This window comes from Suncus etruscus, chromosome 1, assembly GCF_024139225.1.
Source record: "Suncus etruscus isolate mSunEtr1 chromosome 1, mSunEtr1.pri.cur, whole genome shotgun sequence".
In the NCBI taxonomy this organism is placed as follows: Eukaryota; Metazoa; Chordata; class Mammalia; order Eulipotyphla; family Soricidae; genus Suncus; species Suncus etruscus.
The window spans coordinates 162,886,312-162,901,188 of record NC_064848.1 but is presented as its reverse complement, the minus strand read 5'-3'; the positions used below and the strand labels follow the sequence as shown (position 1 = coordinate 162,901,188).

Sequence of the window (14,877 nt, the reverse complement as noted above, 5' to 3'; positions counted from 1 at the left end):
GGGTTCCAGAGATCAATTGGGATAGCCATATGTAAAAAAAAAAAAAAATAACCTACCTGCTGTAGGCTTGGGCCCCTGCAGAGGCAAGTTTTATGGGCCACTTGAAAGGGAAGAAATAGAAGCACCCAGAGACATACAATGGAGAATCTTCCCATCTTTTTTTGGTATATCTAAGTGCTCCCAGCCATCTTCCCCTACATAGACTTTTTTTTTTTTTTTTTTTTTTTTTTTTTACCAGTTATGCATCTGGTCTGGTTCGCTTACTCTCTAGGCTCTTATCTTTAGGTTTTGCCTCTTGTTCACTTCTAGGCCCAGAGCCCAAGGATTTGTTAACAATTCACTCCCTAAGGGTCAGAACAATAGTACATCAGGTAGGCACTTGCCTTGCCTGGGTTCGATCCCGGATGCCCTGCATAATTCCCTGAACCTCACCCCTCAGAATGATCCCTGAGCACAGATGCAGGAGTAAGCACCAAGCACCAATTTTGGGCCAAGGGTGCGGTCAAAAAAACAAATAAAAAATTCCTTTTTTGATGCCAATAGGCAAGCCCTTATGCAGCATTTTGGTCTGGGAGAACTGAGACTCTAGCAAGCAGCTCCCAAGAAGGGTCTAGAATGAGCCAGAGAGATAGTACAGCAGATAATGTGCTGCCTGGTTTGTAATCAACCTGGGTTCAAACTGGCATCTCATATGGTTGCCCAAGACCACCAAGAGTGATCCCTGGGGCTAGAGAGATAGCATGGAGGTAAGGTGTTTGCCTTGCATGCAGAAGGATGGTTGTTTGAATCCTGGCATCCCATATGGTCCCCCGAGCCTGCCAGGAGCGATTTCTGAGAGTAGAGCCAGGAGTAACCCCTGAGCACTGCTGGGTGTGACCCCCCCAAAAAACTAAAAAAAAAAAAAAAAAAAGAGTAATCCCTGAGCCTAGAGCCAGGCATAATCGCTGAGAACTGCTGATGTACAAAAATAAAAATGGGGCCAGAGTGATAACAAAGTGGGTAGAATATTTGCCTTGTAAGCAGCCAACCCAGGTTCAATTCCCATTATCCCATATGGTCTCCAAGCCTGCCAGAAGTAGTTTCTGAGTGCGGGAGTTATGAATAACCCCCGAGTGCTGCAAGGTATGGCCCAAAACAAACATACAAACAGGGGCCAGAGAGATAGCACAGCGGCGTTTGCCTTGCAAGCAGCCGAATCAGGACCTAAGGTGGTTGGTTCGAATCCCAGCATCCCATATGGTCCCCTGTGCCTGCCAGGAGCTATTTCTGAGCAGATAGCCAAAAGTAACCCCTGAGCAATGCTGGGTGTGGCCCAAAAACAAAAACAAAAACAAACCATACAAACAAACAAAATAAAACAGAAATAATGGCAGGGTCAGGTGTAAGAAGACAACAGAGGCTTCAGAAGACATCAGGCAGGATGATGTTGATGATGGGGTCAGGGCTCTACAAAGGGCAGCAGCAGGCAGGAGACCTGGTCTTAGGTAGGCACTGCAGCCAGTTCCGGGGCTCCCTTGATACTCCTCAGGGAGAGCTTTCCAGAGTCACAGCTTTAGGATTCTGGTTCCAGAGATACTTCTACAAAGCCACATATGGTCCCAAACTAGTGCATCTGAGGATGCAGCTTCCTGCTCCTCTTCATTCTCAGATGCTTTCTCCACCGTGAAGCATTCTGGTACTACCACAGCCGCCTTTGCTCACAACCATGGTTTCTGAACTATCAGCAGCACCACCACAGCCCCTGTGTCTGGCAATGTGGTTTAGCTGATGCTTAATTAAACATGATGTTGGGTGGTGACTAGGTGGGTGGCAGGAAGGTAAAGTAACAGTACTCTGAGGCAGAGAGATAGTGAGATAGTACAGCAAGTAAGGCACTTGTCTTACACATGACTGACCTGGTATGGGGGGTGTCACACCTGGTAATACTTGGGTTATTCCAAGCCTTGCACTCAGGAATCACTTCTGGCTTGGGAGACCATATGGGGTGCCAAGAATCAAACCTGAGTCAGCTATGTGCAAGGCAAACACACTACTTACTGTACTACTCCTGACTCAGGAGTAAGTCTTGAGCACCACTAGATATGGCCCCCAAAAGAAACAAAACCAGGGGCTGGAGAGATAGCATGGAGGTAAAGCATTTGCCTTGCATGCAGAAGGTTGGTGATTCGAATCCCGGCATCCCATATGATCCCCCGAGCCTGCCAGGAGCGATTTCTGAGCGTAGAGCCAGAGCAACCCCTGAGCGCTGCCGGGTGTGACCCAAAACCAAAAAAACAAAAACAAGAAACAAAAGAAACAAAAAAACTGGACTTCAATTTGAACTTAATGGATTCTTCCAGTTTTGTTCTCCTCATCCAGTAGAATGGGAGTATTCATAGTTCTTAACCCAACAGGGAGACCTGTTAAATGAGACAAAGACCTGTGGAGTACTTAGAACTCCTGAACCCTAAGTAAGGCCCCAGAGACTCCTGCTTCTCTAGAGATAGCCTTTGCAGAAGAAGAGAAGAAGGTGGAATTGGGCCTGTGTGTGTTCTAAGGAGCAAGCAGGTTGGGAAGTCCTGACCCTCTAACGCTCTTCTCCACTCCATTTCCAGATGAGTAACAAGCGATCCAACAGCTTCCGCCAGGCCATCCTGCAGGGAAACCGGCGGCTGTGCAGCAAGGCCCTGCTGGAGGAGAAGGGGCTGAACCTCTCCCAGCGGCTCATCCGCCATGTGGCCTATGAGACGCTGCCCCGTGAGATTGACCGGAAGTGGTACTACGACAGCTACACCTGCTGCCCACCGCCCTGGTTTATGATCACGGTCACACTGCTGGAGGCAAGGATGTGGGGGCTGCAAGTTGCTTAGCCCGGGGGGTGAAGCACCAAAAGGGTTTCTGAGATCATGAGGAAAGGACAACATTTTCTCCCCCAAAAGGCAAGGATGGAGGATCAGGCGGCAGTTGTTCCAAATCAGGCCCCATCACTGGGCATACAAGCCCCATAACCATCCCACCATCAGAATTCAAGACAATAACTTCAGTCATTGTTGCTATAGCCGTGTCCCCATATGACCAATCTCCCCCCAGCAAAAAATCTAGCAACAACGGCAATGCAATATGTTCATAGATTTGTGGGATGTAGCCAGGCAGACTCTTTAAAAGCAAGTTATTTTAGTTCCTTCCCACATGAGGAAATGATGGGCAGGTCTTTTGCTTCCTGGTCTCCGCTGTTCTCCCACCTGTAAAGTGAGACAAGCTGACCCAGCCCCTGTTTCTCCCCCTCAGATCCCACTCTCTCTTTAGAATAAGAGACATGGCCAACGGTGGTACTTTCTGAACAAAAGCTTCCCTTGGGGAGGGAGGAGTTCCAGAAAGGTAAATAAGGGCCTCACATACATTGAAAGAACATCGTCTCCTTAGGGAATCACCGTGCCTAGTGTGAATTGTATATGGCTCTGCTTATGTAACCACCTCCATAGGAGACCCTCCTGGAGTCAGTGCCCTTGCATGAGAAGCTCTGAATATCTCTTGGCTGCTCAAGTCTAGACACCTGTTGGGCCTCCAAGCCCAGTTCCTGAATGGCTTCCTCCGTGTTTCATAATCTCCACCGTTTCTCTTCCAGAGCCACAGGCCTAATTACGCCCCTGCATATGTTCTTGTGAAGTCCCTGCCTAGTCAAACAGCAGGATTGTTAAGCTTCACAGCATCTTTCTTCTCCTCTCTTTCTGTGTGTGTGTGTGTGTGTGTGTGTGTGTGTGGGTGTGTGTGTGTGTGTGTTGTGTGTAATCAGAAGGTCTGGTCTGCCGACCAGAGCCTCTTGCATTTGTTGTTATAGCTTTACCTAAGTAATGTTGAAGTTGCAGTTTTTCTGAGATATTCTGGGACTCATCTCTCCTAGCACTTTACTGTGTTGATCTATTTATTAACTTCTATTTGATGGACCAATAATAATGAGCTGCCTTTGGAATCTGTGTTTGCCTTCCAGCCACACCACATGGTGTTAGGTGGACAGATGGACTCCAAGAGAGACCCAAGGAGTCCAGCAGATGAGGGCAGAGCAATCCCCAGATTTTACCCAGAAGCTCCCAACTCAGCCTTCGTTACAGCTGATGTCCTCACCCCTCTGCATTCTAGGCATGGCTCCCTCTACGTAGATTTTATCACTAGAAAAAAGGGGGCACACTTGATAGGGATTGGGGTACCATTTGATGCTCTGTATCAACCATAAGTGGTCCTGCATTTGTAAAGCATGTGCCCCAGCCCTTTGGATTTATATCCCTGGCCAAAGTCTTAATCCTGGCTCTGCAGTCAGGGTTCTTTCTTAGAGTTGCTCAGGGGACCATATGCAGTGTCCAAGGTACCAAAATCTGGTCACCTACATGCAAGGCAAGCATCATACCATCGACTTTATTTATTTATTTATTTTGGTTTTGGGGCCACACCCAGTTTGCGCTCAGGGGTTACTCAGAAATTTGCTGGGGGGGGAGGGAGGGTAGCTGGAGCAATAGCACAGAGGTAGGGTGTTTACCTTGCATGCAGCTGACCTGAGTTGATTCCCTGGCATCCCATATGCGTGCCTTCAGCCTGCCAGGGGCGATTTCTGAGAGCAGAGGCCAGGAGTAACCCCTGAGTGCCACTGGATGTGACCCAAAAACCAAAAACAAAAAGAGAAATCGCTCCTGGCAGACTCAAGGGATCATATAGGATGCTGGGAATCCAACCTGGGTCATTCGGTTGGCCATGTACAAGCCAAATGCCCTACCATTGTGCTATCTCTCTGGCCCCTATATCCATTGACATATAAAGTGATTTTTATCCTTTTATTTTTATTTATTATTTTTGTTTTGTTTTGTTTTTGGGCCACTCCCGTTTGAACGCTCAGGGGTTACTCCTGGCTACGTTCTCAGAAATCGCCCCCTGGCCCCTGGCCTGGGGAGACCATATGGGACGCCGGGGGATCGAACCGTGGTCCGCCCTATGCCTAGCGCCACCTCTCCGGCCCCTATCCCTTTATTTTTTAAAAACATAAGTTCATGCTTACTCCCAGATTTTTGTTTACCTCCTTGTGGGCTTGGAGGATCATATGGGAAACTGAGGATCAAACCTTCATCATGCAGTCTAGCTGCATGCAAGGCAAGTGCCCTACCTCTGCTTGTACTATCCCTCCAGTAAGTAGTAACTTCATATTCATAATCTGTTTCAGAAGGGACAGTTTCCTAAACAGCGAAAACTGAGGATCAAAATTTCAATAATTTGCCCATGATATCTGAGACACCAGGATTTTGTGTTCAATTTTTCAGAAAGCTCGGTTATGTAAACTCAAACCACCAATCCTTATAATGAATTGGGAAATGCTGATTTAACCTGTTTCAAGTCCTTGTATATATTGGCACTAGGGAAGAATTAACAGGAAGAGACCAATAGGAAATATAAGGCAGGCCTGCATCTTAAAGAAACACAATGCTAGGGCCAGAGGGGGTAGCGCAGTGGTAGGGTGCATGCCTTGTACGCAGCTAACCCAGGACAGACCTCATTTCGATCCCTGACATCCCAATGGTCCCCCAAGTCAGGAGCAATTTCTGGGCACTAAGGCCAGGAGTAAACCCCTGACGAATCATCAGGGGTTTGGCCGAAAAAAAATCCAAAAAAAAAAAAATGAAGGAAGGAAGCAAAGGAGGGAGGGAGGAAGGGAGGTTGGAAGGGCAGGGAGGAAGGAAGGAAGGAAGGGAGGGAAGGAGGGAAGGGGGGAGGGAGGGGGGGGAAGGAGGAAGGAAGGAAGGAAAGGAAGGAAGGAAGGAAGGAAGGAAGGAAGGAAGGAAGGAAGGAAGGAAGGAAGGAAGGAAGGAAGGAATGGAAGGAAGGAAGGAAGGAAGGAAGGAACGAAAAAAAAGAAACACAGTGTTGCAGAGATAGGATAGGGTGCTTGGCTGGACCCGGATTCAATTACTGCTTATGGTTACCCTGAACACAGAAACCAAGAATAAACTCTGAGCCAGTGTTGGGTATGGTCTCAAACAAACAGAAAGAGTAGAAGAGAAACACAGTACAGGGGTCAGAGCACATGCCTGACAAGTCCCTGACCCAGATATGACTCCTCATACCACACGGTTTTCTGAGCATTGATAGGTGTAGCCTGCAGGCCTCAAGCATTTCCATAGTAGCCTCAGGTTTCCCTGATTCTGCAGAGTCTGCATCCTCAAGCCTTTTCATGAACTATCAGCTCAGTTGGCCAGAAATCACTGGTTAGATTCTCTGAGTTCCCAACCTTCCCTTCAATAAAACCAAGAAGTGGGGCCAAAGTGATAGTACAGTGGGTAGGGCACTTGCCTTACATGTGGACAATCAACATTTAATTACCAGGGGCCAGAGAGATAGCATGGAGGTAAGGCATTTGCCTTGCATGCAGAAGGATGGTGGTTTGAATCCCAGCATCCCATATGGTCCCCTGAGCCTGCCAGGAGCGATTTCTGAGTATAGAGCCAGGAGGAACCCTTGAGTGCTGCCGGGGTGTGATCCAAAAACAAAAAACAAAAAAATTACCAATACCCCTGATGGTCCCCAGAACACCACCAGGAGCACCAAAAATGATTCTTCGGTGCAGAGTCAGGAATAAGCCCTGACCACTGCTGGGTGAGGCCCCAAAACAAACAAAAAGAAAAGAAAAAGATAAAAGAACTTGGGCCATCTATTGTAGGAGTGAAAAATCCTATCAGCTTTCCAAAGAGACTCACTCCAATAACCCAGATTTAAACCTAAGACATCTTTTAAAAAGGTATGCATATTCCGTAAGAATAAAGGGACATGTATGACAGATTCTGGGAAGAGATCCAGGAAAAGAAGTTAAATATACTAAGATTTAGGCCAGTAGCTGAAGAGATAGTATAGAGGTTAAGGTGTTTGCATGCAGCCAACCTGGATTCAATTCCCAACATCCCATACCGTCCCCTTAGTATTGCCAAGAGTGATTCCTGAATCCAGAGCTAGGAGTAGCCCCTGTTTCCCAAGCATCTCTGGGTGTGGTCCAAAAAATAATAACACAAACACTTAAGCCAGATGACTTAAGTACTGGAGTTCAGAGACTGTACTTTACAGAGACTGGAGTACAATGGGTAAGGCATTTGCCTTGATGTGGCTGACTTGGGTTAAATCCTCAGCATCCCATATGGTCTACAAGTACCACCAGGAGTACTTCTTGAGTGCAGATTCAAGAGTAAGCCTGTGCTCTGCTGGGTGTGGTCCCAAAACACACAAACAAAATAAAAACCTTTAAGGCAGGCTGGAGAGATAGCATAGAGGTAAGGTATTTGCCTTGCGTGCAGAGGAACGGTGGTTCAAATCCCAGCATCCCATATGGTTCCCAGAGCCTGCCAGGAGGGATTTCTTAGCATGGAGCCAGGAATAATCGCTGCCGGATGCGACCCAAAAACAATAAAAAAAAAAAGAACAAAAAACTCTTTTTTTTTTTTTTTTTTTGGTTTTTGGGTCACACCTGGCAGTGCTCAGGGGTTATTCCTGGCTCCAGGCTCAGAAATTGCTCCTGGCAGGCACAGGGGACCATATGGGGCGCCGGGATTCGAACCGATGACCTCCTGCATGAAAGGCAAACGCCTTACCTCCATGCTATCTCTCCGGCCCCGAACAAAAAACTCTTAAGGCAGTAAACTTTAGTTATCTGCAAGTCAACTTTGTTTTGTTTTGTTTTGTTTTTGGGCCACAGTCTGTTACTAACCCACTGGGTTTATTCCTGGCTCTACACTCAGAAATCTTTCCTGGCAGGCTTGAGGGACCATATGGGATACCGGAGATCAAACCCTGGTCGGCCGCATGCAAGCCTACCTACTGTGCTATTGCTCTGGCCCTGCAAAATCAACTTTCTGGATCCTTTTACATGTTGATGGAAGACTAAAATGGTCCAAACAGTATGGCACTGCTTCAAAAACTCAAATATGAGATTAAAATAGTACAATGGGTAGGGTACTCATTCTATACATGGGTTTGATTCCTGGCACTCTGGATGGTCTCTCAATTTTTCCAAGAGTTGGGGCCCGGAGAGATAGCACAGTGGCGTTTGCCTTGCAAGCAGCTGATCCAGGACCAAAGGTGGTTGGTTCGAATCCCAGTGTCCCATATGATCCCCCGTGCCTCTCAGGAGCTATTCCTGAGCAGATAGCCAGGAGTAACCCCTGAGCAATGCTGGGTGTGGCCCAAAAACCATAAACAAACAAACAAAACAATTTTTCCAAGAGTCAAGAGTAAGCCCTAAAAAAAAAAAAAACAGAAAAAGGGGGCTGGAGAGATAGCATAGTGGCAGGGTGTTGGCCTTAGACGCAGAATGACGGTGGTTCAAATCCCGGCATCCCATATGGTCCCCTGAGCCTGCCAGGAGCAATTTCTGAGTGGAGAGCCAGAAGTAACCTCTGAGCACTGCTGGGTGTGACCCAAAAGACCCAAAAAGAGTAAGCCCTGAACACTGTCAAAAACAACAGCAGGTGCCGGAGAGGTAGCACAGCAGTAGGACATTTGCCTTACATGCGGCCAACCCAGGATGGACCTGGGTTCGATTTCCGGCATCCCACATGGTCCCCTTAGCCTGCCAGGATTGATTTCTGAGCACAGAGCCAGGAGTAATTACTGGATTTGGGTGTGGCCCAAAAACCAAACCAACAAACAAACCAACAAAAAAAACAACAGCAAAAAATTAAACATATAATTATCTTGTGATCTAAATAGAAGCTTCTATTACAGATAGATATTCAAATGGATTGGAGGAGCCAGACTGATAGCACACCAGATAGGGCATTTGCCTTGCACTCAGCCAACCTGGGTTCGATTCCAAGCATCCCATATGGTCCTCAGGAGTAAGTTCTGAGCACAAAGCCAGGAGTAAGTAACCCTCGAGCATCACCTCATGTGGCCCCAAAACAAACAAAAAAGATTGAAAATAGGAATTCAAATTGTTATTTGTACACCCTTATCTGTAGCAGCACTAGTCACAATAGTGAGAGGTGGAAGCATCCTAAGTGTCTAGCAAAGCATGGTCAGATCAAGTATGGAATAATGATGCCATGAGTATTAGCCAGCCTTGAAGAAAGATTCTGTTTGTTTTTGTTTGGGAGTCACACCTGGAGGTGTTCAGAATTACTCCTGGTATAGTCAGAGGACCTTAGAGATATCAGAAATAGAACCCAGGTTGGTGTCATGGAAGGCAAATGCCCTACATGCTGTACTATTACTTGGCCCTACAGAAAGAAAAGTTTTATTTGTTTTGGGGCCACATCTGACAGTGCTCAGAGGTTACTTCTACACTCAAGAATTACTCCTGAGGGGCTGGAGAGATAACATGGAGGTAAGGCATTTGCCTTACGTTCAGAAGACAGTGGTTCAAACCTGGCATCCCTTATGGTCCCCTGTGCCTACCAGGGGTGATTACTGAGCATAGAGCCAGGAGTAGCCAGCCCCTGAGCACTGCCGGGTGTGACCCAAAAAACAAAAAAAAAAAAAAAAAAAAAGAATTACTCCTGAAAAAAAAAAGGGCTGGAGAGATAGCATGGAGGTAGGGCATTTGTCTTGCATGCAGAAAGACAGTGGTTCGAATTCTGGCATCCCCTATGCTTCCCCCGAGTCTGCCAGGAGTGATTTCTGAGTGTAGAATCAGGAGTAACCCCTGATTGCTGCCAGGTATGACCCAAACCCCTCCCCCAAAAAATTACTCTTGGTGGATTCATGGAACCATAGAGATATCAGGGACTGAGTTGGCCTCAAAGGAAGCAAATGCTTTATCTGCTGTACTATCTGTTTGGCCCCTGAAGAAATTTTGATAGTTACTAAGCATAGGTAAATGATGATGAAATATGCCTTCTGCAAATATGAAAATGCTGTGACTCCACATGAGTAAGTCCAGAAGCAGAATGACTGAAAACAGAGTAGTGGCAGTGAATTGCATGGAGGAAGTGTGAGTAAGGAACAGCTGACTGTTAAGTACCTGTTTAACACAAAATAATGAAACAGAAATGTCTGAAAGAAAGCAAAGTTAGGAGGCTGGAGCAATGGCACAGTGGTAGGGCATTTACCTTGTACACAGGTAACCCAGGATGGACCACTGGTTCGATTCTCAGGCATCCCCAAGCCAGGAGCAATTTCTGAGCACATAGCCAGGAGTAACCCCTGGGCATCACCGGGTGTAGCCCAAAAATCAAAAGAAAAAAGAAAAAAAAAGCAAGGTTGGGTGTTAGCTATGGTCTCCCTCAGTCAGAGAAGGAATCAGGACATTTTCTAGGATGGCTACACCTGAGGGGCTGGAGGCAGTCTCACACCTAATAACAGGTCCTCTCTGTTCCACACTCACATCTGTCTAGGTGGCCTTTTTCCTCTACAACGGGGTGTCGCTGGATCAGTTTGTGCTGCAAGTGACCCATCCGCACTACCTGAAGAATGCCCTGGTTTACCACCCACAGCTCCGAGAACAGGCTTGGCGCTACCTAACCTATATCTTCATGCACGCAGGGTGAGTACTTTTCTTTTAGAAATCTAGTCCAGAGTCCCAGTACAGACATAAGTGATCCTGGGCTCAGAGAGATTAGTCCAACATGTAGGGTTCTTGCCTTGTACATGACGGGTCCAGGTTTGATCCCCAGCACCACATATGGTTCCTATTTTGAGGACCAAACCAAAACAAATAAAAGTGATCCTGAGGGGCCAGAGAGATAGCAAGCAGCCGATCCAGGACCTAAGGTGGTTGGTTCAAATCCCGGCATCCCATATGGTCCCCCGAGCCTGCCAGGAGCAATTTCTGAGCGTAAAGCCAGGAGTAACCCCTGAGCACCGCCGGGTGTGATCCAAAAACCAAAAAATAAAAAAAGAAAAAAGAAATTGCTCCTGACTTAGGGGACCTTATGGGACGCCGGGGGATAGAGCTGTAGTCCATCCTAGGCTAGCACTTGCAAGGCAGATAGATGCCTTACCGCTTGAGCCAATGCTCCAGCCCCCTACGTAGATCTTTCTTTGGTTTTTTGGGCCACACCCGATGATGCTCAGGGGTTACTCCTGGCTATGCGCTCAGAAATCGTGCCTGGCTTGGGAGATCATATGGGATGCCAGGGGATCAAACCGAGGTCCATCCTAAGCTAGTACTTGCAAGGCAGGCCCCTTACGTTTAGCACCACGACTCCGGCCCCCCAGGTAGATCTTTTAACACTAATCTGAGAGTAGCCTCTGAGCACTTCCCAAGAGCACAATAAGGAATTGTTTTGCATAAGGGATTATTTTTGTTTTGTTTTTGGGTCACACCAGCCATACACAGGAATCACTCCTGGTAGGCTGGGTGAACTATATGGGATGCCGGGATCGAACCGAGGTTGGCCTCGTGTAAGGCAAATGTCTTACCTGCTACACTATCACTCTGAACTGGGTTTTTTATAATTAAGCATATTTTTGTCCTTTTCTTTTTTTGGAGGGGCCACACCTGGTGATGCTCAGGGGTTATTCCTAGCTCTAAGCTCAGAAGTTGCTCCTGGCAGGCTCAGGGGACCATATAGGATCCCAGGGATCAAATCCGGATCAGAATCCGGATCAGTCCCTGGTTGGCTGCATGCAGGCAAACACCCTACTGCTGTGCTATCTCTCCAGCCCTAATCAGATTTTTAATGGTGCAGCTGACTATTGGTATGAATCAATGTTTGAAGGATTAATGAGATTGGAAAAATAGGAGAAGGAAAATGCCAAAGCAGTTGAGATTAACACATATATACACAAGTGATTGTATATTTTCTTTTTGGCAGTGGCTTCGGCCACACTTAGAGCTAGTCAGGAAGTATTCCTGGGTCTGTGCTTCGGGATCATTCCAGGTAAAAGATCGTGTGAAACTAAGAATTGAAGTGGTTAAATTCCTGTCCTCTCTCTCCAGCCCTAATTCTATTATTTTAGAGGTAGTTCACAATTTTTTTGGTGGGGGGGCACACCCGGCAGCTCTGAGGAATTACTCCTGGCTCTGTGCTCAAAAATTGCTCCTGGCAGGCATGGGGGACCATTTGGGATGCTGGAATTTGAACCAATTGTTGGTCCAGGGTTGGCCACTTGCAAGGCAAATGCCCTACCTCTGTGCGATCTCTCCAACCCCAAGTTCACAATTTTTTTTTGAGCTTCCTAGTGGCCAGAGCAAAGACAGAAATGGGATCAAGCACTGTAAATGAATCTGGTAAGGTCAGATCCCAAGATGTAGAAGTCACTGGTGAGTTCAGATCTCAGGCAAGTAGAGAACTCATAAGAAAGCATTCGCGGGGCCGGGTAGGTGGCGCTGGAGGTAAGGTGTCTGCCTTGCAAGCGCTAGCCAAGGAAGGACCTCGGTTCGATCCCCCGGCGTCCCATATGGTCCACCCAAGCCAGGGGCGATTTCTGAGCACATAGCCAGGAGTAACCCCTGAGCGTCAAACGGGTGTGGCCCAAAAACCAAAAAAAAAAAAAAAAGAAAGCATTCGCCAGCCACTTCTGAAGAGTAACTCAGTTTTTGTAGGTGGGAAATAGATATTTATATTAGGGGAGAGTAAAGGGTGGACTCTGTGTCAGCCAATCTGGTTAGATGTGAGAGGGGATTAAAAAAGGGTGTCGTGGGGCCAGGCGGTGGCGCTAGAGGTAAGGTGCCTGCCTTGCCTGCGCTAGCCTAGGACGGACCGCGGTTCGATCCCCCGGCGTCCCATATGGTCCCCCAAGCCAGGAGCGACTTCTGAGCACATAGCCAGGAGTAACCCCTGAGCGTCACCGGGTGTGGCCCAAAAACCAAAAAAAAAAAAAAAAAAAAGGGTGTCGTGGAGCTGAAGTGATAGCATGGAAGTAAGACATTTACCTTGCATGCAGAAGGTCAATATTTCGAAACAAAGGCATCCCATATGGCCCCTCCGAACCTGCCAGGAGCGATTTCTGAGGGTAGATCCAGGAGTAACCCCTGAGTGATGCTGGGTATGACACCCCCACCACCACCACCAAAAGAAAGGGTGTGTGCTTCTGTGTTTAGAGAATGTAGGTTATAGGGATTAGAGGAAGTAGGGTGTGTGCTCTGGATGTTAAAACAGGGTGTGTACTTAAGGTGATTAGCTACAAACCACCAGTTTCACTGTCTACAAACGGGATACAAATTCTCCCATCTGTGGGCCCGGAGAGATAGCACAGTGGTGTTTGCCTTGCAAGCAGCTGATCCAGGACCAAAGGTGGTTGGTTCGAATCCCGGTGTCCCATATGGTCCCCCGGTCCTGCCAGGAGCTATTTCTGAGCAGACAGCCAGGAGTAACCCCTGAGCACTGGGTGTGGCCCAAAAACAAAAACAAAAAAAAATTCTCCCATCTGTAAAGGTATGATATTTATTGAAAATACCTTTCTCAAGGAATACCTTTCTCAAGGAATACCATTGCAAATCATCATGCCTAAATGTATTCTTTGGGGGTGAGGGGAAAATACAGTGGTAAGAGGCTACTCCTGGCTCTGCCCTCAGGAATTACTATTGGTGGACTCAGGGGACCTTATGGACCTTCCATAGATCAAACTCTGGTCAGCCAAGTGCAAAGCAAATGCTTACTTACTATGCTATCACTCCAAAACCATCATGCCTAAATTTAGAAAAAAACAGAACTTTCCTCCTTGGATTGTTGATACTATAGTTTGGGGGCATGTTTTTGAGTGGGGGGGGGGCATACCTAGTCATGCTCTGGGGTTACTCCCAGATCACTTGGGAAGACATGATGCCAGGGATAGGACCCATTTGAGCCTTCCCTCTGGCTTAGTGATAGTCTTCTTGAGGAACTCCAGCAAATAGGAGTTTTTGCTCACAGAGCTTTGTGACTTCTCAGTGCAATTCAAGAGCAATCCGTTCTCACAACTGTTCCCTCCACTAGCAAGTTAGCCAATTCACCACCCGGAGCTCTTGGAAGTACCAGTTAGAGAGAGACTGCCCTGCCTGGGAAGGCAGATAGCCCTGCTCCTCTCAGACCTGGGCTGGCACGTGGGTGGACCACTAATAAACTGTTGTCTTTTTTTTTTTTTTTTTTTTGGTTTTTGGTTTTTGGGCCACACCCTGTGACGCTCAGGGGTTACTCCTGGCTATGCACTCAGAAGTTGCTCCTGGCTTCTTGGGGGACCATATGGGACGCCGGGGGATCGAACCACGGTCCGTCCTAGGCTAGCGCAGGCAAGGCAGGCACCTTACCTCCAGCGCCACCGCCCGGCCCCTAAACTGTTGTCTTTAAGCCGCTCAGTGCCTCTCTCTGAACCTTAGTTGCTCATGTTTCAACTAACGGGGTGCTGGAATGCAACCATGATTTTTCCCTATCATTGTGGCAAGTGTAAGTACTGCCAGGCTCTGCCCGGGTCCTGCACGTATGTTCTGTCCCAGCAGACAGGGGGCAGAGGAAGAAGCTTAGGAGTGCCCTTTCCCAAATGATTTGTCTATGTTCGTCATTTCCTCTCCCATTCAACCAACAGGGAGTTCCTCAAAGACAATTTCAGGGTCTTGCTCAGGATATCCCCAGCACCTTGGCTGGCCATGTTTGATGAGTGAACCTGTGAATGAATGAATAATGAATGAATGAATAAATGTGGTCTTTCCTTACAGAGTAGAACACCTGGGACTCAATGTGGTGCTACAACTCCTAGTGGGGGTGCCCCTAGAGATGGTGCATGGAGCAACCCGCATTGGGCTCGTCTATTTGGCTGGCGTTGTGGCAGGTAAGCAGGGTGGCCTTCTCTCTCTGGGGGCTGACCTGCAGAGAGATTTCTCCATCTCCCCAAGAAACTAAAGAGGGGGGACAACACAGAAGACTAACCAGCAACACAGCTGTTTGAGCGTGAATTCTCAACCTTACTGGGTGGTTAGTTCAGGAAGAAGCCAGTGATATCTGCCTGCTGGGGGAT

At 47.5% G+C, this 14,877-nt stretch overlaps 1 protein-coding gene across 2 annotated transcripts in view; it reads left to right on the top strand.

Annotated features, from left to right (window-relative positions):
• The window catches only part of RHBDL3 (rhomboid like 3), a 66,439-nt gene that overhangs the window by 27,261 nt on the left and 24,301 nt on the right, over positions 1–14,877 (top strand). For both annotated transcript variants that reach the window (XM_049772217.1, XM_049772207.1), the window contains 3 exons: positions 2,595–2,819; positions 10,338–10,486; positions 14,579–14,691. In XM_049772217.1, the coding sequence (XP_049628174.1) occupies positions 2,595–2,819; positions 10,338–10,486; positions 14,579–14,691 (487 nt within the window). The remainder of the gene's footprint in view (positions 1–2,594; positions 2,820–10,337; positions 10,487–14,578; positions 14,692–14,877) is intronic.